Here is a 25,594-nt window from a genome sequence, read left to right on the forward strand (position 1 = left end):
TAAAGGATTAAAATAATTGATTTCTTATCAAATGTTTTTATTTTGTAAATTCACTGGGGCTTTCCCTCTTTTACTAAGATCCCCCTATTTTATTAACCCCCCTCCCATCCGAGATGGTCGCTACTCACAGTTTGAAACCACTGGTATAAGAAAACAGTCCAGCATGGTTGATTTTGTCGAATGAAAAAAAAAAGTCACTAAAAAGTCCCAAAGAAGTCACAAAATTTTGCTTTTGGTATTTTGTAGACACCCTGAGCACAAATCAAAACTTATTATCCTGACTTTTATTCTATTGATGGGCTTTGTAGCAATATGAGTTTTGGTGGAGTTTAATATGAAAGATCCATCTTAAGCAGCTTCCAATCGGGGCTGCTTCAATACAAATACAAAAGGTATACGTTATAGTGAAATAATTCCTTGCAAGGCCAGGTTCTCAAATTGGTAAAGGCCCCAGTAATGTGATTTGGTATTATGGTTTTCAACAGTAAGTATGAAATTTGAAGTGCAGTTACTTGAAGCAAGGTAGGAGTCCCAGAATAACATTCATTTGAGGAGGAGGTATAATGCTATTAAGACGGCCCTGGTTCCAATATGTTTCTGTTGATTCTTAAACAATTTTTTTATGAAAATTTTTCTTGTTTATCAAATGAAATGCAGCCATACCTCAATACAACTATTTTACAACTCGTATTTTGATGAAAGAAAAAACTCAAAGCAAAATGTTTCGAATTGCTTTGGAACAAGCCTTCAGCTGACTGAAAATATTCTGTGATAGAAATTCTCATAATAATGAAGAAAACAGAAGAATTGATTTTCAAACTTTTTAAAAAAATTCTTCCAGAGATTGTCCTGCAACAGCACTCATGAAGCCCATTCTGTGATGTGTGTCACAGTTCTTGGTATATTTTGGGGGGGGGGGGGAATGTTTCAGCACTGAGTGCATGCTCAGCTCTATTTACATTAAAATAATGCCTCTATTATCCTTTATATACATTATAAAAAAATTGAGGTAGGCTGCCAGATTTGACGTGAATAAATTTTTGTGCCTAGCCTTGTGTGGTAGGTACCACACAAGCACCTTTGCAATGTGCATCTGATGATACCATTACTTTTGACCAGCGGTTCTCAACCAGTGCTCCGCGGAGCCCTTGGGGCTCCGCAGCCGCTCGAGGAAAATAAAATAAAAAAACAGTCATTTGAAAAAATAATTATGATTACTTTAGAATAATAAAAATAAATCAGTAATTTTTCTGAATAAGTAAAAAATAGGTCTATATATCTCCGCCATAGAAATTATATGCCAAAAAGGGCTCCGCAAGTCAAAACAGGTTGAGAACCGCTGCTTTTGACTTATGTTGGCTACTTCCTGTAGCCATATATTTTCATTGCTGAGCATTTAAAGAATTTTGTCATGCAACTTTTTGCAAATGCTCCCAGTATCGTCAAATGATTTAAAAGACGTATTCACATAAAAAAAATGTTCTCTGTGCTTGTGTTGTTTTTGGCACTCGATGTGAGAAATGAAATATCACTATACAGTCAAAATTGGATACCTTGAAATGCTTTTGGAAATTGATACTATTGTTAGTTGTAAAGAAATGAATTCACTCAATAGATATTAGTTCTTCAATGTACCTAAAATTTAAGTTTTGGAAGTGTGATTCTCCATTGTAATTTGAATTGATAGCTTTTCTTAACCGAAAATATTTCCCTGTCTCTCAGAAGTACATCTTTCATTCTTTTTCATTTCACTTGTAATCATGTTTCATTATTTTGCTTTTGCAGAAATTCCATTCTCACTCACTGGAGTTGTCAAAGTTTTTGAGATGTGAAATGAAAAAAATTGAGTTGACATCTGCATCCAATGAATCGCATGGAATCATCAGTCGAAACCTCTACCATATGTTTTGGAATTCTTCGGTTGAGTTAGAGAACAACTCTAAGGACTTTGAAATTGGTTTCAAGCTTCGTTGCGAAGGATTGTATTTCATGCTGATGGTAAAGAAAGATGTTCAAGACTCTTGTGATAAATTGGTTCTGTGCATCCAAAGATATTTCACAACAATCGATACTTTCGATACAAAAACCATTGAACTTTTCTTAAAAAGTTTTTATTCAGAGTTTTGTAGAACCATGTCTTGCTTGGAAACTCTCTGTGCAAAAGAGCTTCTTTTTATAACATTATGCAAATGGAGTGGTACACTTTTCAAGGCACCTTACAGTCAACAGATATTTTCATTGCTGAACATGTTGTATAGTAGTCTCAACTGCACATGCAGCAGTTTTTTTAATTTCTCGAAGTTTTACATAGATATCACAAAATTTAGCATTGATTTTTTCATTTTTGAAAAAGATGTAACGTTAACTGATGATATAGTCAACCAATGTAAAAAAATTTCACACATTCTGAGCATTTCAGAAAAAAATGCATCAGAAGTCACTTTTGTTGGCTGGAAATTCTTTTACTGTGCATTCTCTCTTTACGTGAAGCTCAAAATGTGTAAAGAAAAAACATTTGTGACAAAACTAGACGATGTTCTGGAATCTATCGTATTGGTTTGCAATACATGCTTCGAATGCATGACAAAAACTGAAACTATTGATTCATGCTCAGAAATTGCTATTGGGTCATCAATCAACTTGATGAGAGCTTGTGAAATCGCAATAGAGGTTGTATCAGGTGAATATGGTGTCAAATTAGAGTTGTATGTTAGGAATTATGATTGCCAAAAGTTACATGATTATCTTATGAGTGGTCTTATTTGTTTTTTTTTCTTTATAGTTTCAGAGCATACAGTTTCAAAGTACATAACTATTGCTTCCAATAACGCTCTGAAATTAGAAGGAATCCTGAAAAAGGGTGATAAATTTCCAATGGGCTTTCAGCGCATGCAGCAGTATGGTAAATTCAGTTAATATTGATTCCAGCATAAGAAAAGCTATTGTTCTCAATCTAAGCATACTTAAAAAATTATTACCATGTTCACTAGTGTCACTCTATCCTATCTCTCTCCCTTTTGTGTCTCTAGAATCCAAGTTATGGAAGAATCTGGGTTCTTAATAAGTAAAAGTAAGCAGTGGGATTTGAAAATTATACTTTTATGCACCACGTTCGGAAATTTTGGGTTATTTGACATACTACAGTGACAGTTTCTCCAGTCTTGTATGTCTCTCCGGTCGAAAGAGTTGAATGATCCTTTCATTAATTTTTTGCCAGAATTTGTGTAATTTATTTATTCATATGGTTTTCAGTACAAACTGAGCCACTTTGTCTTCTTTGTGCTTCCAACTTTGTCAACCAGTTAGTTATTTCAACATAGATCTTTCCTCTGCCTAGCCATTGTGTCCACTTCCACAGGTTGTTGCTTTCAGATGACTGTTCAGCAAATTTCTACTGAAGAAAATTCCCACCTGTTCGAAATGGCAGAAAAATTGTTGATTCCTATCCAATTAATTCACTTCTTTGATCTTAGTTCTGATCGTCTGTCACAGACACAAATTTTGAGACAGACTAGTGGTTGAATGGCTCTTTGAATTCAGAGATGGGGTTTGACTGAGAAAATGGATGTTTGTTGGTTAGTTTGTCATGGAATCTAAATCTAATTAGGCTATTATATGAACAAAGATGAATAAAAAAATTAAGTTATGCACCCTATGTCTAAAAGGGCATTTCAGACTATTACTATGGTTACCCAGGTTCGAACCCCACCATCGCCAAGTGGTGGTCGGCTGAAATTGGTTTTCTGTGGTTCCAAGGTGAAAATGTGAGCCGATTTCCCCATTAAAAAGTCTTGCCATGGAGAGCAACAGGCCTTCAATGATTCAATAATTACACTTCGTTCATAGCTAGAGAAATCGATGGCAACACTATGCATAACAAGCATTACACAGAAACGAACTTCACGGTAGGCTCACAACACGTATACATGCATTCCAACATGTACCAATTCATTAGAAGTTCTGCAGGGGAATATAGACGAGGTGCATGCGTGATTTAGTACTAGACTAATTACTATGGAATCTTGGTTAATCAAGATTCATTGAGACTGGCACCACATTGCTCTGGTTGAGACTGAGGCACATAAAATCTGTTAAACTCCTCCCAAGTTCATTGGGGTTTTTATTATACAAGAGTGATTCTGTGATTCCTCTTGCTGCACTGAACCATTGATCTTAGAGGCATATTTCCAATTAGAAAAACTATCCCTAGTAATGTGTAAAACAGATTCGTCATTCATGTTATGAGGGGTTGTATAGTTATTAAAATAAAGACACCGTCTTCAAAAATCTGATAAGAAAGTTGTTGCCTGGTCGCTGCTGAGACCAAAAAAGGAAATTCCCTGTTTCTAAGCGCAACGTTTCAGAGATATTTAAAAAATGAGGAAATTTGGGAAAGAACAGCATAAACTAACAGACAATGCCCCCATTTATGCTGTTGTTTCTTTCCCAATTTTCCTCAGATTTTTGAGTTCAAATATCTCTGCGAATATTGCACGATTTAGAAAAGTGTGGGTTTTTTTTTTTTTTTTTTGGCTCAGGAGAAACGCCAATAACTCTCCAATTGGGTTTTGGAGGACAGGATGTCTATATAAAAAGTTAATTTTTATATTTCAATAACTATACAACCCTTTGCAACATGAATGGCCTATCTGAATTTTACACATTACTTGTAGGGATGGGACAAATAGTGATTTGGCCAAATAACTGAATATTGAATATTCAGTGGCCGAATATTAACTAAGTTAAAATTCATCACAATTAAATTGGTGTTTTTAATTAAAACTAATATTATTGGTAATGTCGAATAATTAGAATTGAATTTTAATTATGCAATGTGTATTTAAAGAAATATTAGAAAACTGGTAATTAAACAATTTATATTGTGATGATACTGACAATCAGATTTAACAATGATATATTGTATTTTAATATTACTAATGGAATCAATTTTTTGTAGCACTTGTTACTAATTTTAAATCTAATTAACAAAATATCAACCATTATTTACGCTCAACTAGTAATGTATCATAAAAATCATAACTTATTTTCTTATTTCTCCTCTCTAGATGTTCTTTGCCCCTTTTGCCTCTTTATGTAGCTCAATACGTACCTTGTCTAGGTACATCTTTCAGTTAGTGGATTTGTGTAATTCATGCTCATTTCCACTTTTTATTGCAGTAGGATTCTATTTTCAATTTCATGTTTTCCCTGTCTAAGAAATTCTTCCTGACTTAACCTTTTCCTCAGAAAGGGATATACACAATAAAATATATTTGATAAATTTTAAATTTATGGGAAAAGTTCCAATTAACATAATTTTTCTAAAATTAGTTTGAAGTACTTAGATTTACACAGATATTCTGCAAAATACCTAAGCATTATTCGGCTGAACTTAATATTGGGCCAAATGGCTGAATATGGAATAGCAACCTCATATTCGTCCCATTTCTAGTTACTTGGATAGTTTTTCTAATTGGAAGTATGCCTTTGAAATCAATGATTCACTAATAAAATACTGCAAGGAGAATTATGGAATCATCCTGTATGTTGCTGTAAACTTAAATATTTTTGGTGGGTGATTCCATGGAATCTAGCATTGTGACTAGATGTCTCATGTTGTATGTTTCAGTATGAACTACATCTAGATCGTTAGTACAAATCCTAGTATTCAATGGTGACTTTACTCACAAATTGATTTATGCTTATTAGTAGCCTGTATCTTAAAAATTTGTTTTTTAAAACAAACTTCCTCATAAATTTAATGGAGTTCTCATTTTAATTTGTTGTACTTTTTCAAAATATAAATATTCATATAAAAGCTAATGCACCTTGGCACACTATGGTATATTCTACATGTAAAAAAGAATTAATATCGCTTATATGACAAATGGAAAACTATAGATGCCCTCTCACTGTTGTCTTGAACTTGCTCAAAGCACTCAAGCTTCCTTATGTTAAATGATGGAAAACTACTGTTTCTTATCCATTTCATGCTCTTAAGCAGAATATTCACTGCCCTGTAAGAGTAAGTCACCACTGTATATTGCATACATATTTTTAGATTAAAATTTTGTAGTTATTCTATTGTAACACTTTTTCTTACATTGCAGTCTGTGCTGTATCAAATATTGGTAAACTTTGTTATCGCAAGAGTTTGTTTCAAGAGGCAGCTTCATTTTTTGCAATCATCTTGGATGGAAAATTGTTGTTATCAGAATCGAAAATAGTGAGTTCTGGTTATTAGAATTAAAAGTGGAATGAACAGTGTATGTTTAAATCCATTTGATATTCAATTTTTTTCCCATAGAGTCTCTGCTGCAAAGTTTTATTTATTGCTAATTTTTTGTAATAACATAGTTTAAATGTATAAAAAACTACAATAATGAGCATTTTTGTAATATTTCCTAACCTCTTTGAACATTAAATTCTGGTAGTGTTATGTAAAATAAAATTTTAGTCATACAGCCATTTCACTGACTTATGAGCAGATATGGGTAGGGAGTGGCATAGGGAAGCCATGTCTCCCCCCCCCCCCAGAGTCAGTGATGGGGTGGTCTTATCCAATATATATATATACTGACATTTTTATGGTCTTTTCTCCAGCTCTATCTCCACTTGTGTGAAGAGGTTCTCGATTTATCAAGCCTGTTAATTAATGAATTCATATCACAAATACTGGTTTTCAATTCCTAGGTATTTTAGTCGTTATTCATACCCAATTTCATGGTGTTTGATATGCCATCTCTTAGTAGATTCCACTTTATCCCTTTCAGACTCAGTAGTCTGCTTTTTCCTTATTGTAGATATTTTATTTTAACCTCAGGGAATTGATTCCTGACTTCAACGACAACACACACACACACATCCTCCTAGAAGTCATTTCAAATAATAATGTGCCTAAATATTGTGTTTTTCAGAATATACAAAAGGACTATGAACTTCTGATTTCTTGTTACTCTAAGTTGAGGAAATTTGATGAGGCTCTAAAATGCATTGTGAGAGCCATCCTGATGAATGAGAGCATGGCAAAATTTTGCATGACTCTGTGGATGAAAATTAAAAGGAAAGCATCAGATGTTGAAGACAAAAGCACTGTAGAAAAGTAATTTTCACAATTTTTGTATACCTTTATGAGTATCATATGTTTCTCAACTCTCTTCATCAAGCTCAGTATCTCTCAGATGCATCACACCATTTAAATGTCATTGTGTATTTTTATTAAATTGTAAATTCTTAAATTATTACAGCATTAAATATTATAAAGCAATTAAAAAGGACCTGATGTCTATCTTTTGTTTCTAATTTAAATTCCTGGTTCATTTCAATTTGTGAGGTTTTTCCATTAGACTGATAACCCCGATATAAGGGATTTTTGTCTCAGAGACACTGCACATGCTCAGGTCATTTTTGACCATGGCCACTTTAGGGACTGAAGAAATGTATGCTGAGATATTTTAATTATTAGCATGCAAACCTGTATCTTTGGTCTGGATTTGAGTCTCAATGAACTATAAGTTATAGAACAAAGGTTCTTAATTCTTTTTAAGTTCCTGAGACTCCTTATGATAATAATATTAAGTCCTCATTAAATGTAAAATATCCCACAGATTTGTGTGTATATATATTATTTATTATTTTTATAGTTTAATCTTAGAAACTGAAAAAATATACAGGGTAGGATAGTTTTAAATTCATAGGATAAACTTTAAGAGGTGATATAAGACATCTAAACAAGCATTTTCAATTCTAGAATGTATGTTTGAATCACAGTATCAAAGATAGTAGAGGATGTTTTAGAGAGTGCACAACAGCACTTCACCAAAAACAAATATAATATTTTTCTGACAGATTTTTGCTGTTATATGTGCTATCAACCATTCAAATGTGCATAGGCACCTTCAAATTTGAGTTTACATTTTATTGGTGCAAGGATCATCAAGGTTATGCTGCGCCTAACAATGATCAAGTGATACAATGATTTGTGGTAAAATTTGTGTTAGAGATAGGACAAATATTTGGCTGCTATTCTGCCCTTTTGCTGAATATTGGGTTTGGTCGAATACCTGTGTAAATCTAAGCACAACAGACTAATTTTTAAAAATTATATTAATTGGAATTTTTTGCATAAATTACCAATTTACTGATTATATATTTTATTGTGTGGTGTATATATCTTTCCGTGAAAGAGGTTATGTCAGGGTGAATTTCTAGGATAAGTAAAATATGAAACTGCAAGTAGAATCCTACCTCAATAATGTAGAAGTGAGCATAAATTACTCGAATTGACTAACTGAACGATATACCTAGACAAGAACATCATTGAGAGCTACTGAAAGGAGCAAAGAACATCTAGAGGGAAAAATTAATCATAAATTTTATGATGCATTAATACTTGAGAGTAAATAATGGTTGACATTTTCTTAATTAGATGTAAAATTATAACTAGTGGTGAAAAAAAATTGTTCTTTAAATAAAAAGATACCTAGGCTTATAAATTTTTTGACTAACAAAGATTTGTTCATGATTTTTCTGCTTTGGCTAACAAATACAGAATCAGCTAACAAACATTTCTGATGATATGAATGCACACACTAACATAAAATAGCCACGTCATGAGCTGAATTTTCACACCAATCATCAGAATAATGTCACTTTGGCCCGATTAACTCATGTCCACCTCAGAACCTTTTTCAAATGTATCTACACTTCTCTTTATGAAATTCTTTAACACCATTTCATGTAAAATGAAATGTTTAGTCAGCATTGAAAAAAAGGTAGCTTGTGTTTTCAGAGCATGCTTTCTTTTGGTGCAAGACTTAGCATCAAGCTGAACTGTCTGGACATTCTGGGAACTAATCTTTCCCATCTGCATGTATCAGACACAGAAATGAGCTGATGAAATCACAAATGGGTGGAGACACTTAACTCGACTAGGTTGTGTCTACACAAACTTTAGTGGACTGAAGCTGGTATTGGTTGTGTATATACTGGAAAATAAAAAGATCTTCAGCATCTCGCTCTCATATTATCCGATTCTCATTGGATTCTCATTTACCTGATTTTGAAGGTGTTCATTTTAGCCTTTAATCAGTTTTTTCTTTTTATAGCTTTTTTTTTTTTTTTTTTGTGTTTTAAGATTTTATCTTCAAATTTTGGTTAAAAGCTGAAACAAATCGAACAATTTTCTATACAAACCTATGGGAAATGCTGTTTCGGCTATTGAACATGATTCCAGAACGAATCATCTTTGTTTGCCAAGGTCACACACACATCACTGTAATATTAAAATACAATATATCATCATTAAATTTGATTATCAGTATCATGGAAATAAAAATCATTCAGTTACCCAGTTTTTAAATTTTAATTTAAATAATAAATTGTATAATTAAAATTCAATATTAATCATTTAAAAAAATTATCAATTTTATTTATAATTGTGGTGAATTTTAAGAAAATTGATATTCGGCTGTTGAATATTCTGTATTCGGTCAAATCACTATTTGTTCCATCCCTATTTTGTTACGCAAGTTGCACCATCAACAAATAGCATATCAAAGTGCAATACTCTTCACCCCCGAATGGTTGATTACACTTATTGCAATAAATTTATCAAAAAAATATTTACTTTTGGTGAAGTGCTGATATGCCTTCTCTACTGCCTTTACTATTGTTATTCAACCATGCATTCTATGATCAAAAATTCTTATTTAGGTCGTATATCACCTCAAAGTTTTTCCCATGAATTTTTAATCTCCCTGTATTTTTCAACATTCTATATTTCAATTTTTCAACATTCAATAAGAACCACATTGACATTACTTATTTTTTACACTATTTTAAAAAGTGTAATTCAGGGGGGAAGCCATGATTTGTTTGTTTTTTTTTCATTCCCTTGCTTTTTTGTTTGCAAAAATATTCTTAATTTCTGTCAAGCTTATAATGAATTAAACTGAAAGTAAAAATATTTTGACATTTTTTATTAAAAATATTCTGATTTCAGGACAATTTCTGATGTTTTGTGTGAACTAAAATATGAAATAGAACCATCCAAACTTATACAACTCTTAAAACTGGAATTGGCTGCTGTTAGAAATGAAAGGTTGAATTTTTTTTTAAATTTTTTAATCTTTTTCTACAGATTCCAGCTTTATATTTCTTCTGAACATTTTTTTTTCTTTTTCATTTCTTAGTAAATATTGTTTGGATCCAGAAATTATTCGCATATGCTGTTGCATGATATGCAAAGATAAAAGTAATCTTACTTTAGCAGATGCATTGCTAGATGTATGCCAAGTATCAGGCTTACCAGAGGAATTCAAGCTCTTTGGCAGGTAAATTTTCCTCTTTCAGTTTTACCAAAATCTATCTACAGTGGAATCTGAATTAGTTATATGCACAGTAAGGGAACAATAAAAAAGTATTCTTAATTATATCTTTAGTTCAACTCATTGAATATTCTGATTTTGGGGTGGAAAAATACAGTGGAACTTCAGTTTAAAAGTACAATTTTTTATGTGAATGTGCTCGTGATCCAATACACTTGTATATAAAATCGAACTTTCTCATAGAAAATAATGTAAACTCAAATAATTCATTCCACGTCTGTCGCCCTCATACAAATACAAATACAACGCCACAACAGGCAAATTGCCCAACGAGGTGGCTGACTCATGCCAGCCATAATATTTTGCAATAGAAAAGTGGATTGCTTTTTTCAAAATTATTGTGTTTTTATACTTATTTTATGTTGAACGTTCGAGTATTTCCGGAATGATACAAAAGAGTAAGGTGTTTCACTTTGGAATTTCCACTTGCAATTAACACACTCAACAACAGGGTAAGACAAGTTTTTCATGGGTTTTGGCTATGAATGCCACTCGCATAGTTCGTGTGATGTCTTGATGAATGGGCCCGAATCAAATAAGGATCCCATAAACTTTTGAAGGGTTTCCAGACCTGGCAACTCTCCCGATTTAGACGGGAGACTCCAGATTTTTCATCCTTCCTCCCGCTCTCCGGATTTGTTAAAATTTCTCCGGATTTTGGCGGAAAATTAGATTTTACGCTAGCTTTCACGTTGTCGTGGCATCAATGATTACAGTTGTCGTTAAGGAAAACGCCCATAGAGGACAGCCATAATCATTTCCATCGAGCAGCCGTAAAAAAGTCTCTGTGACCGCATTTAAGCAACTGGCAAAGACTTCGTTTTCGTAGCGTTTATCGGCAGTCATTTATCAGGGGCATGACCTTGGTTGCCAAAATTCCTGTATAATCGTTATTGTATTCCATTAACAGCCGTGCGGTAAACATATTTTTTAGTCCGCAGCTTTGTAATTTGAATTTTTTTAAATCGTTTCTTCCGATTAAACATCTTCAGAAAGAAAATATAAAACTTTAAGCTATATACAGCTAAATATAAAGCTTTTAAGAATTCATATACCCAAGATTATCAATCACTGATAGCATCCACGAAAGGAAACACTTATAATTTATGAACAGTATGTAGATGTGGTTTCTCTATTCCGCATGGAAAGACTGACATGGAATTATATTCTGCTCAGGGGCAATGCAGAACCTGCTTTAGGGGGGGGGGGAAAGAATGTAACTTTTTTTTTAATTATTTAAAAAAAAAAAATTCTGAATTTTTTTTTTTATGAACTTTTTTTTTGATCAAGTCTATGAGTATGAGTGTCGGGGGGGGGGGATTTCTGGATTTCAAAAGTTGGCACGTCTGGGTTTCCTTAGTACACGTGTGCATACAATGTGATTTTCAATTTGGTCTGCAATTAAAATAATAAAAAGCCCCCCCCCCCAAAAAAAAATGCTTGAGTGTGGCCCTCTTAATTAGGGTTGTCAGATTTGCTGTCCAGGTAGATACCCCACTCCCCAGCTGAGTTTTTTATTCTAAAAAACCTGCCTGGGTTGTGTTTTTTACAACCCTGCTCTTAATTAGTTATATAATTCCTAAAGATGTCCTTGCCAGCAGTATAAGGGAAAGAGAATCGTCATGTCAGCTTTATTTGTAACCATTGGGGTAATAGCTGAACATTTGGGTATATTATGCTACTCATATTGCAAGAAATATTTCATTTATCAAATTGAAATATGTTTAAAAGTTAAAAAATTTGGCTGGTTTTGCAGATCAGATTATGAGTAACTCAGTTTATGGGTGAAGTTCTGTATATCAGGGCTCAACTGCATATATGTTGATTCTCTAATCTATAACAATGCTTTTTCTTGTTGAGTTACTTCTTACATAAAAAATTATTTTACATGGAAAATTTTCATTGTATCATATGTGAGATAATAAGGAATTTGATTAAAATTGTTACTCTTTCAGTTCTAAGGTAGATCTTTGTCATAAAGCTATTTCATGTTATGAAAAAGCATGTGAGAAGATGCCAACTGATTACTCTCTGAAAATGAAGCTTGCTTTGTCTTTATTTTGGCTGCATCATCATGAAATGATAAAACGACAAAAAGATGCATTTGTGAGTGTTGTTTGACTAAACAATAATTGTTTTTTTAACATTTTTAAAGATCTTTAAAGCAATATTACATTCAGATTCACTCATTTAATATATATTGTGATGGTCACAGATAACATCAAGATTTCCAAGACCAGATTCACAGAAACGAGAGTCCCTAGAGAGAGAGAGAGCTTGGAAATCACATGTATAGTTATGCACTCTCCCTAGTTTGTGTAAATACAGTGGAACTCCAATTTAACAAATCATGAGGAACCAACCATTTTATTCATTAAATCATGGTAAAATTGATCTGGAGGATAAACACTCAAAACTGCTAATTTTAAAAGCTACTTTAAAATTGCTATTACAACTTATTTCTGCAAAAATTAAAAATATATATGTAAACTTAAGAATAAAGTTAGGAACCGAGGTGTGGACCCATTAGTCCCTGAACACTCTAAATGGCTTTTTCTCTTCCTTCACTAAAAAAATAACAGTTCTACGTCCCCTTTTTTTCGTTTGTCTCTAGAGAAGAGCTAAAGGTTAAATCGTAGGAAGACCAATCTTCAGATTGTGATTTTGGGTGATGAAAAATAAGAAAAAAAATTAGGATAGTTGAAAAATATTTTATTATGTCAAAGATTTTTATTCGTTAAATAGGGGTTTGAGCTTTATTTTTTGTCAGAATTTCAGAAAAAACTTTGTTAAATCAAGGAATTTGTTGAATCTGAGTTTGTTATAAATATTATAACAAACTCAGTCTGGCTGTATAAATATTAATCTAACTAAATTTTTATTATGTGAAATCAAAATATTGTTGTGAAGGTGTGCACAATACTAGTAAATGCAACCTGCATCAACAAAAGCAATATCATTCTTTTGCAGTCTTAATCAAACAATTTTTATGAAGCCTAAGAACCAACCAAAATTTTCAGAGTAATGGAATTTTTAATTATTATTCCAATAGGATGAAATCAATGAATATGAGACTGCATTGGAAGAAAAAAAGAAGCTGAAAAATGTCAAAGTTAATCCAGATTCAGAGGAAAATGAGGATGATTACTGTGATATCAAACCTGCTTTTGCTCATGTGACTGTAAGCATAGAGTCGGAAGCCATAGAGAATTTGTTTAAAGCTGCAGATCATCTGAAAATGGTTTGCGATATCAAAGGTGCTTGGCCCTGTATAAAAGATGATGTTGAGAGCTATGATTTATTCCAGGTTCTATACACAATTGCAGAGATTTTTGCATTGTCTGGCTATGTAAGTGGGTTTTCCTCCCCATAACTGACGATTCATTGTTTATAAATTATTTTTATACCATTTTTTTAATAAATAGTTCTTTCTGTGATGGGATTGGCTGAATTTATGCTTGTATTTTAGAACAAGTGTTTTCTATTTGATTTTATTTAGTGGTTTTTTTTTTTTGTATATCAATAGTATGCTCAAGAAATGAAAGCTCTGTGTATTCTTAAAGAGTTATCCTCCTGCTTATCTAATCATCATTATGAACTATTGGCTTCTGAACGAATGATTAACTTATTAAGTGAAACTGGCTACTTGGGTCTAGCTGGAGCTCTCATCAACAGTGTCACTGAACGCTTGTTCCCTGTATTAAATTTTGAAGATAAGCAAATAGAGGAGGCAAAATTGAAGTTTCAATGCACACAGAGTGAATATTATATGAAAGTGAATGAAGTAAGTGTTTTATCGTAAAAGTAATTAGTTTCAAGTGTTTTTTCTCAAAGTTTTTAACATAGCCTTGTTGTACAATTAATGTACTCATATTTCTATGAGAAAGAGAAAGTTCAGTTGTAAAAAAACTTACCTGAGAGTTGGAAAAAAATAAATAATTTAAAGTTAGATATAACTGTGCAAAGAAGCAGAGCAGGTTAATGACAGTTATTAGTAGAATTAGACGCGTAAGTGAAGTGAACGAGTCCACACATTCTGGAATGTGTGTGTGTATATATATATATATATACTACTTGACTGTGCATGCATCTCATACACATTTCTCTACGGAATTTTTAAAAAATTGGTATATTCCAGAATGTGTGTTCTGAGTGTATATGTGGCCCCTATGTATTTATGTTGTCAGAGTTACGCTTGTTTTGTTCTGCTGGTGCTGCTATCTATCTCCCATATTTTGAAGTGAATGGCAAAATTCTTGAATTTTTTCAATCTGCCTGCTCTCTGCCGAGAGATTTTTTCAAATTTGAGACAGGCTTGCATTTGCACTATTGCAGTGAGCAAGTCTATTGAAAGGCAAACTTTTATACCATTGGGCAGTGTTTCCCAGTCTTTTTGATGTTGTGGACCTCTATAGTGAAGATCAATACACCGATCAATACCCAGCATCATAGCTGCCAAGTCTCCCGAATTTTGGCTTCATCTCTCGACCTCCTGAAAAGTTCTTAAATCTCTCGAATTTTTATTAAAATTTTAAAAATCCCTAATTCTCTCTAAAAATTCCCTACTTCATTTAAAAGAATCCCTGCTTCTGAAAACAATCCCTAAGGAATTTCTTGTGGGGCAAAAAGTCTTTTGCCTCTGTTTTTTTCCCCCTTTCGAAATGACGTCACATGTCGTAAATGGGAGAATAGTGGGAAATTCCATTTTTCAGGAAGTTTTGCAAACCCTCTGATGGTAATGTTTGTCTTATCGTGCAGGAAAATAGCTTAGCAGCCAATGGTCCTGGATGATAATTGAAGATTATAGTGATGCGCATGTGGTCAAAAATTCCTCTTTTGTTGAAGTTACGTACATGAGATAACAGAACATGAATACTGATAAGCAAAAAAATATTTAATCAATTTTAAATATACTTATTCCCCAATGAATTTCCTTTCATAAAAGTTCCAGAAAAAGGCTGACTTTTCCTTTTTGTACAAGTTGTGTTAAGGACATAAACATCGGTCATGGTGGAAAGACTGACATCACCCATGTGAAATCAAAAAACATCAAGCTAATTTCACAAAAAGTCAGTGTTCTTCAAAAATTGACGTTTTTTCCTTCATCTTCTGATGATTTTGGGGTCATTCGCGCAGAATGTTTGTTCACATCATTTCTGATTGAGCACAATATTTTTTTTAGATCATTCAAGTTTTGGCCTCCAATTTTCCAATTTCACTTGCTTTTTGCATAGGGGTTTAACTTCCAAGTGTGTGAAATCCCTATTTCATTTGACTTCAATTTTTGAGTAGGGATTTTATTCCCTGTGCCTTTATGTTTAACCTTTATGTGTGGAAAACCCCTATTTTATTTGGAAAATCCCTTTTGTATTTATTAAGAAGTGGTTTTAGTATAAAATACGGGTTCACACGAAAATCTCCCTAGTTTTCATTTTCAAAAGTTTGCAGCTATGCAGTATCCTCCAAATGTAAATTTCCTGCTCCCATAAAATTTGAAATATATTGGTTTTTTTTTCAAATTTGTATATTATAAATAAAATTTAAAAATTTTAATTTCACAATTCATAATTTATGCATTGATAGTAAAGGGAAATGATCCCCTAGTCCCCTTATAGAGTACTCATGGACCCTCAGGAGTCTGCGGTCCACAGGTTGAGAACACTGCCATAAGATTTGCAAACAGTCTGTCTGACATACAGGAATGCTCCAGGTTTAAATGTTTTTCTGTCATAATATCATTCAATACTTGTAATTTCTGTTTAGAGGTCATTCAAAGAATTGTGCAAAATATACATTTAATATCTTATTTCAAAATAGACTCTGATCTTTTTTTACAACATAATTATAGTGTATACAGCATTAGTGATCTGATCATATTGTGTGATTTTTTTCTTTGTTTTTTCACTCACCAACACAATTTTACTCGTGTATGACTAAAAATATATTTTATTGAATAATTGATATTGATGTTTACTTCATTTTCTAGTATTCTCATGGTTATGCTTTGTTAAAAGCAGTTGTGGAAAACATCTCGATGAAAAGAAATTCAAAGTGTACTGTTGTTCTGCAGATCAGAGCACATTATCTCCAAAGTCAATATGCTCTGATTTCTCCATCTTTGCTTGGTGGATCGTTTTTGCCTGAAGATCAGCTTCCATGCTGGAATCCATTAAGTTTTTTACTGAGCTGTGTCTCTTTATGTCAACATATTTTGAAAAAGAAGCCATTTTCGAAGATTAATTCATTTGAAAATAAAAATAACAAATGTAAGTATGAAAATATCCTTTCTATGTATTTTGTTTTTCGATGATTTGTAAACTTTAACTCCATTTCATTTTATATCTCTTAATTCGTCATTTGGTGATTGAATTATTTTTGTGCAAATGATTCACAAACAGTTGTTTTTTTTCTCCCTCAGGTTTGATGTTGGAAGTTACTCATCTGTACTTGAAATCTTCATTTAAGGCAGCTAATTTATTCAGAGAAATCGGATGGCCTTATGCATCCAGATTCATTCTGCGGGACATCTTATCTATTGCTCATGGTCTTGTTCTGACTCGTTGGTAATGATTTCTTATTTATGTTTCATATGCACCATTCATTACTTGCTGTTGAAAATTGGCAATATAAAATGTTCAGGCAATATCAGTCTAGTGATATAAAATATTCGCCCGGATGAAATGAAATTTCATGATTTATAGGCATACTAGCTGATACCCGGCGACGTTGCCCGCCCCGTAAAAAATTTATATATATGTATAGCTTATTAATTATTTCTTTTAATCAAAAAATTTCTGCATCAAGTAAGAAAAAATTACTTTGCTTGAAGTCTTTAATTAAAATATTTAAAAATCAATTGCTTGTGGATACACAATATTTTTTGTTTTTCCATCTGGTGTGTAGATGTACAAATTTTTTGGATTATCAACACGCGAACAGGCGACGTAAAGCTGTCCGTGTGAAAAACAGGGCTCAAGTAGGTTGATACCTGCCACTGCTAACGACTGGCCTTGCGCTTTGTTGATTGTCATGGCAAAAGCTAAACGAACCGGGAACTGCAATCGCTTAAAAGTGCACTGCATTTCTTCCGTGATAATTGGGATACATGGAGTGAAGACAGCTTCTCCTTTGGCACATCCAGTTAAAATTGTTGCTTCGATGATGTAATTGTGCAATTTCTTCACGCAGAGTCTCTGTGTCTCCAAATTTCTTAAAAGCATTATAGGTGCTCCGACTTTGAGGGTCAAGTTGTGTGGTGGCACACCTGGAATATCCAAAGAGTTCAGAAATTCTGCAGGATACAGAACTGTCTGCGCTGTGTCTGTGACAGTGTCAACCGATTTATAAGATTTGGAGTCTCCTGGAATAATTTTTAGGATTTTTCGTTGATTTTGTTCACACTGTCATTTTTCGGTGCCAGAATCGCTCTCTCACAAAGCCACTCATGGTTTCTGTGATTTTGTTCAATGTTTGGGAAGACTTTGTCTGCAAGTTCTTGAACTGAATTTAACAACTGGAAAATCCATTTGGGAACGTAATCAGTCCGGTGCTTGGGTCTACGGGAATTCTTCCATTGCCAAGTTTGATCAACTGATGTGAAAATGATCGCAGTGCTGAGTCATTTTGCAGTTGAACTCGCATGTTGGTGGATAATGATAATTTTTTAACTTCGTGCCAGAGTGTTGATGATTTGAGGCAAGCATTAAATTCATCAGCTGGCGTTGAACGCGGAACTACAAGCAGAGTCTGACGAAAATCTCCAGCCAACAAAACAACCACTTTTCCCATGAGCCGCTGATTTCCTCGCAGATCTTTAAGTGACATGTTGACAGATTGCAGAGCCCGTTTGTGAGACATTGTACACTCATCCCAAACTATGAGGCTGCACTCTTGCAACACTTTTGCTGGGCCTGTTCCCTTGGAAATGTTGCAAACTGGAGATTTGTTATGGTTCAAGTCCAGTGGTAATTTGAAGGCGGTATGTGCCGTCTGACCTCCAGTAGTGTTGTTAGTAGTGTTGCGGCTATACCAGAACAGGCCACTGCTACTGCAATTTTCTTTTGTTGTCTCACCTTTGCCAAAAGTAAATTTTTCCCAAAATTGAAGTGGATTTGACACAGATTGGGTAGATAAAAGAATGCCAAAAAGATGTCTTAGACGAATGGCAGATTGAGTGATTTTTGCTTCAGTCATTGCCAAATCCCAGTGGTCATCGTTTTCCAGCAATCCTCGCTTTTGGCATGCTTCTTGCATGGTTACACAAACTTGACCATTAAATGTTTTCAAATCATTGAATGTTGTTGGTCCTTTGATGATGTGAAGCAACATAAGCAGAAAGAAGCATTCGCTACTTGACGGATGAACAATATAAATGCGGCCAAGTGTTTCTGATGATTTAACCCCAGGATGTCCTGCAACATCAGTTCCTTGTTTGCGTCGCTGCCATTTTTTGCTTGATGCATTCCATGTGTAGAACCGGGGAAGATCACAGTAGAAAAGTGTTCTGGCAAATACGTCGGTCTTACATAATTCAAAGAATTCGGTCAGTGTTGTCTTTGGTGGCTGTTGCAAGTTGTTTGCTTGGAGGTTTTCTGGATTGTAATATACCCTCTGGCCATTTTCAAGGTGAACACTCAGATGTTGAACTGATGGGTAGCGTTTGTGAATTTGGAAGCTGAGGATTCGCCAAATTGCTTCGTTGCTGCAAATGTATCTTCCCAATTGAAATGTTGAAATCTCATCGTTCGTTTGTTGGCCCAATCCAAAAATCGCTTGGTCACTTCCTTTGTTGACATACTTGCAAATGTACTTGATGGCTTTTACAGACTGGCAAGACTACATTAATGTGCGCCTGGAACATTTTTGACAATATTGGGGAATATGGAACTACCCACCTATTGTCAACGTTAACGTCTACATGGCGTATTTTCAATGTTGTGGTGAATCCGCCATCTTCAGGCTTTCATCTCCAGTACAGAGGATAGCCATCTTGGCCAGTCTGTGTTTCTTGTAGCATTGTGCGTGGATATTTCTTGGAGCATTGATCATTCATCATGCAAGGAGCGTTTAGCGCTCCACAGGGTCCGTGAATCATATTTTTGGTAATGATCTGAAACAACAATGGATCTTGATCTGGATTAGGCAATTCAGCAGAGATGACGTTGTCGATTTCAGTTGGCCGAATTTTTTCTCGCAGCCAGATGAGGATGTGGGCATGTGGGAGACCTCTTTTTTGCCATTCGATTGAATACATCCAGCATCTTGTTTCTCCGAAAATATGGCACTTCTTCACGACGTTCATCAGTTTTGTTAATTTTCTCTTGAACACTCTGGCAATCAGGTCATGTGGATCTGTAGCTTTCTGAGCAGGCAGAAGAGCCTCTTGTATTTCAGACCAAAGTGGATTGCATGTGAAGGTGATGAGCAGGTCAGGGCGACCATAACTCCTGACATAAGTCATTGCATCCTGGGTGTACTCATGCATGTGTCTTGGACCGCCAGTAAAGGTTGCTGGCAAAATCACCATTCTCCCCAATTCATTTGGATTCGTGTCATTGGCCATAGCATCTCTAAGATGAATGTAGTCATCTACTCTCAGTTTCTCTTGGTTTGTTCGGATGTAGAGTAGCCGTTCACTTTCGATTTTGGCGTACATATCTACTACAAACTGATGGAGGAGCTGCCGGGATTTTAATAAATGATTTTCATCTCCTACCCTTCTCATCAATCTGAATGCATAAAAGTCCATGGCAGATACCTTCTTTCCCGGTAGCGTGTCGCCTGTAGTTGGATTGATCTGAGTAATTCCAAAGTTATAATCGTTATTGCCTTGCCAAAAGATGATCGGGTATTGGAGAACATCGTACGATCTATGAGTCTCCGTTACTCTCTCTGTAGCCTGTTATTTCTTTTCTGTAGAACAATATCGCGGCTTTCAAATTCATTCCCCACAATAACAATCGCCACCTCATCAATTGTTGGTGCATTGAATGTCCGTGGATGGGCGCCTACTGGAGTCTCATCTGCTCTGATAATTATTTGGTAATCATCTCTTGGCATACGCTCCAGAGCAGTCTTGAACAAATTCACGTAGGAATTGTGTTCGTGGAGGAATTGTTGTATCGCCCGAACGATATGCTGTTTGGTGGTTGGAATATTGGAGCATCGTTGTCGAGCTTCTGCATGTTGGTCTCCCATGAAGAAAATCTGCAAAAATTTCGGCTCTTCATTCGTTCCTGGGAGCAGTGACCCTGAAAGATGGTAGATTTGTCCCTGTACTTTGAATGTAGGCATGAATCCAGGCTCGCCAATTTCTTTTGTTGCTCCGAAAGAGGTCATTTGGAAGCAAGAGTTGTACTTTCTGATGTGTTGCAGAAAGTGCTTGGAATCTGGTGTGGTTCCAGCCATCAAAGTGCGAAGTGGTTCAGGTGGTTGATTGATTAATGGCAGCTTGATTTTTCCATTTGAGTAGCACATCCCAGGCGCCTCACCATCCCATTTATAAGCTTGGCAATGGACACAGACCTTCGCCATGTGGCCAATCAAGACTGCTGGATGTTCGTGATAATCAAGTTCAGCATTGTATGCAAATGCAGCTTTTTTCAGATCTTGAAAAGCATGCTCTCTATAAGTGAAGACCCTAGTTTGATTAGCAGATAGGCGTTCTTCAGTCTGTTCTGGAATCTCATTTGTCCTGGAAGTGGAGGCTCTAGTTCGATTAGCAGATAGATGCTTTTCAGTGTGTTCTGGAGTCTCACTTGTCCTGGAAGTGGAAGCCCTAGTTCGATTAGTGGATAGGCGTTCTTCAGTTTGTTCTTTAGTCTCACTTGTCCTGGAAGTGGAGGCCCTAGTTCGATTAGCAGAGAGGCGTTCTTCAGTTTGTTCTGGAGTCTCATTTGTCCTGGAAGTGGAGGACCTAGTTCAATTAGCATATTGTCTTTGTTTAGTCTGCTCTGAAGACTCATTTTTCCTTGCCAATCGCGACCGTTTCGCTTCAGTCGAAATTTTTCCGATTGCTGCTCGCTTTTTAGGAGGCATCTTACACAGTGGAAGAATATTGTGGTCAGAATGAGCGAGCGTCTGTGATGGTCAGAGTTGTTTCCTTCACTTCAGTATTTTTATTCTCAGTTTTGTCGTCGTAGTTGTTGTTCTCTGTTGTTGGTGACAACAATTATTCGAACGCCTTTTCAGCATTTCTTAAATTGAAACTATACCTATACAATGGGCTGTGGTTGAGAAACTTAACTGATACCCGGCGACGTTGCCCGCCCCGTAAAAAATTTATATACGTATAGCTTATTAATTATTTCCTAATCAAAAAAATTTCTGCATGAAGTAAGAAAAAATTACTTTTATTTTTAAATATTTTAATTAAAATCTTCAGGCAATCGCTTGTGAATACACAATATTTTTTCTTTTTCCATCTGGTGTGTAGATGTACAAATTTTTGGGATTACCAACACGCGAACAGGTGACGAAAAGGTGTCAGTGTGAAAAACAGGGCCCAAGTAGGTTGATACCTGCCACTACTAACAACTGGCCTTGCGCTCTGTTGATTGTCATGGCAAAAGCTAAACGAATCGGGAACTGTAATCGCTTGAAAGTGAATGGCATTTCTTCGGTGAAATGCTTGTGCAGCGAATATTATTCAAACGCCTTTTAAGCATTTTTTAAATTGAAACTATACCTATACGATGGGCAGTTGATGAGATAAAGGCCACATTATCACTTACAGGATACCCTGTATATAGGCGAGCAGAAATACCCGGCGCTCTTCCCGGGTTTTCTTCAATTACTGGTAGGATCGGAAAAGTGACAAACCGTTATAAAGGAATAAACTGTTATAATAACAGAATTAAAGGTGTGACAAACCATTGTAAAGGCATATATTCTCGTCTGAAACGCATTGTTGGAAACCACAGTAACCAAAGTAAACGTTCCAAAAGTGATTGTTGAGGCCCGAAAACCATTGTTGCCCGACAGTTTTTTTGCCCATTTCGGGCATTTGCCCAGCTCTGACAAACTTTTAAAGTAGCCTACGGTTCAATCCCGGACCTGTTTGGTATATATGCAAAATCTGGCGACGATCGGTCTAAAACTGTAGATTTGTATAAAGAACACACATACATACTTTCACACTTATATATAAGATTCATAAATGCTTCATTCCGGCCATGTACTGGTTGACCCTATCTAATAACAAATGTTATTTTCTTTACATTTAGTAATCACATTGTAAGAATTATAAATATAATTTTTGTTAACCTTTATAATTATAAATAATACTGTCTTAAATCTTTTAATGACCAGTGTCCCCAACTGGGAACATCGGTTTTATTAATTAGAGAAAAATATTTTTTATTCATGAAAGCACTTGATTTTTTTTTTCTGAAGGAGTGAAATTCTGAACTTAGCACTTATGTCGTAAATTTAACTTGTGTTAAATCACCTTCTTTTCTGGGAAGAAAGAAATTTAATTTTTTTGGTTTTAATTTCAGTGTGTTTTCTGTGGACATGGGCAATTCAGAAATCATGCATGGAAAATTTTTTTCATACATTTTTCAGTTGATATCTTTAAACTGAAGGATCAAAAGAGGATATAAATGAAAAAAATGTGTGAAAATCAATCTAAATCTGAATTAGTCTTATAAAAGCTTGATTATTAAATTAAATTCGCCAAAATTACTGGCTTGACTTGAATGATTAGTGTCCTCTATACCTGCTGGGGAAAATTACTGGTTTCTGAAATAATTTTGTATGACTCCTTCCCTCTCTCTCCTTCTTGACAAAAAAAAGACACTTCAGCTTTAATTAGCTATAACTCTGTCAATTTTGGTGGTAAAGGTTCATAATACCACTCACAAACACATTGAAATCAAAATAAAAACTCAACATACTTATTGAAAATATCTGAATCATCAAGTGTTAGCCATTTTTAATTTTTTAAGAATTCAAACAAGTTGTATGTCATACCATCAAAACATGGATGTGTGTAAAGAAAATAAATGTGCATATGATCATTGAAAATAATTCTGAGGGTTTACTACATTGTAAATAGTATTGACTCTGTATTAATTGTTTCTTGAAGAGCAATTAGCTTAATTATTAAAATTAGCTTATATTATTAATTAGGCTTAAGAATTAGCCTTTGCATAGTGATAAGATTGGATACATTTGTATTGATTCACCTGTTTTTATTTTAGGTCTGCAAAGATTCTAACAGCCCTAGGTTTTCTAGATATTTTGTGCCATAACATAGATGACTGTGCAGTAAAAGTAGATGGTTTGAAGTATATCTTGAACATGAATCCTAAATCCAAAGCCAACGTTTTAAATTCTACAAATATTGGTCTTGAGCTAAAATCTAAACATGTGAAAGACAATGAAGAAGATTTTCTCAATCCTGGTCCAGAGGGAATATCTTTAGCTGGAGAAATCAGACTGAAACTTAAAGAACACTTATATGCATCCCCACAATCTCCCATTACTCATCGCCGTAGGAAAGCAACAAAATTTGAAGTGGATCCTTATTTCAACAAGTGTGAATGTGGTCAATGTACTAGTTGTTCATTGCTCGTTTCATGCCTTGGTATGAACTGGTTGCATTGCTCCTACCTTTGTGCGCAAGGTCTAACTACCGAGGCTATTCAAGGGTATGATAAAGTGAAACACTATCATAAAAAAGTATTGAAATCTAACATTGTCAAAGATGTTTTCCTGAATTTCAATACAAATGCTAGTTTCAAGGAGAAATATAAAAAATCCATGTGTAAGGACGATCTTGTATTTGCTGTAGGAATTTTAGTTGATAAAGCTATGTTACAATGTTACTCTGCCAATAATTTTGAATTTGCTCAAGATGCCATATCTGAAGCTCTTTCTTTATTGAAATCTGAGATTGCTAATCCAGAAATTTCTCAACCACATATGTTAGCACATGTTTTGTATCACAAGACTTTAATTGCCATCAGAGCGGCTAACAATATGCCATCCCAGGAAAACAATTTGTTTCAAAAATTTTGGTGCAAAGTAAAACACCCGGAAATTGATAGCCTTACAGAGAATATGTCTGACCTGTCTATATCAAAAACACCTACAAAATTTTTAAAATCGCATACAAAGCAATGTTTAGCTCCCATGAAGAAAAATTTGGTACCTTCTACCATTAAAAAAGCTTTGCTGAGTCTTCAGTCCAAGGACAGCACTTCATCAACAGAAGATGAAATAAATCAGATGAATCCTGTCATTCAGGTGAACTGTATATCTTCCTCTGCCAGTGTGTCTATTTCTCGAAATGACAATGTCTCCATCTTTAATTTTGACAGCGAAGGTGATGATGATGCATTTCTCAACCAAGGAGATAATTCTACAAAAAGCAGAAGCTGTAAGAAATCGGTTCGTAGACTATCTGTTGGCAAAAAAGTGAGAAGTCGACTTACACTGAAAGAAAAGAGCTCAAGAACAAAGTGTAAACGAGATCAACCTGTCACCAGTAAAAGTTCTTCAGATTGCGATAAGTCATCTGGAGAGCTTTATAAATTCTTCAAATCAAAAGCCAGTCTAAACTCTCCATCATTTATTCAAGCAGATGAGAGACAACCTAAGACCTATTTATCTAAGAAATCAGGAGTGAAAATGAAACAAGCAAAAGCCAAAAAACATCCAGTTAAAAGCTCTACTCTGGTTGAAGAAGTAAGAAATTCTGCTACATCTTTCCGTCCCTATTCTGATGCCGAAAGCATGTCTGATTCAAGACCAACTACCAGGACCCGAGCTAGAAATACAAAATCCAAAGGCAAACCAAAACCTGAGAAGAGTTTAATTACACAATTAAAACAGGGTAGGAATGTTCAGTGTATATCAGACTCTAGGATTGATTCTAAGAATTTTTCACCAGGTAGCAAAGCAACCATTATAATTTCAGATGAATCTACTCTAGGCATGCCGTGTGAAAACAGATTTTCTGTGGAGAAGATTCGAGATTGCTCCAGTGGTTTGGAACCTGTAGATAAGTGCATTAAAGGAAAAGATAGGTTAACAAAATGTGAAAAAGACAGTCTTTTGGACACAAAGCCTGTTCTTGCCAAACCGTCTAGCACTGATTGCTCAAATCCTTCAGGTAAGATATATACCACATTGACTCTCATCTTCAAATATTAATGCTTTTCGATAACATTGAATTACTCCAATGTTCTATTTTTCATATT

At 34.7% G+C, this 25,594-nt stretch overlaps 1 protein-coding gene across 1 annotated transcript in view; it reads left to right on the forward strand.

The window, feature by feature from the left end:
- Window positions 1-25,594, forward strand: part of Sse (extra spindle pole bodies like 1, separase) — a 57,291-nt gene that overhangs the window by 7,489 nt on the left and 24,208 nt on the right. The window contains exons 4-15 of the mRNA XM_089248178.1: window positions 1,786-2,680; window positions 2,783-2,902; window positions 6,111-6,226; window positions 6,918-7,102; window positions 10,004-10,102; window positions 10,194-10,334; window positions 12,344-12,494; window positions 13,441-13,737; window positions 13,915-14,172; window positions 16,375-16,654; window positions 16,807-16,951; window positions 23,591-25,506. Coding sequence (XP_089104304.1) covers window positions 1,786-2,680; window positions 2,783-2,902; window positions 6,111-6,226; window positions 6,918-7,102; window positions 10,004-10,102; window positions 10,194-10,334; window positions 12,344-12,494; window positions 13,441-13,737; window positions 13,915-14,172; window positions 16,375-16,654; window positions 16,807-16,951; window positions 23,591-25,506 — 4,603 coding nt within the window. The remainder of the gene's footprint in view (window positions 1-1,785; window positions 2,681-2,782; window positions 2,903-6,110; window positions 6,227-6,917; window positions 7,103-10,003; window positions 10,103-10,193; window positions 10,335-12,343; window positions 12,495-13,440; window positions 13,738-13,914; window positions 14,173-16,374; window positions 16,655-16,806; window positions 16,952-23,590; window positions 25,507-25,594) is intronic.

The sequence above is a fragment of the Pholcus phalangioides genome, unplaced genomic scaffold (assembly GCF_987345545.1).
Source record: "Pholcus phalangioides strain wild (caught in Gottingen) unplaced genomic scaffold, Ppha-v1.0 ptg000019l_1, whole genome shotgun sequence".
Taxonomy (NCBI): domain Eukaryota; kingdom Metazoa; phylum Arthropoda; class Arachnida; order Araneae; family Pholcidae; genus Pholcus; species Pholcus phalangioides.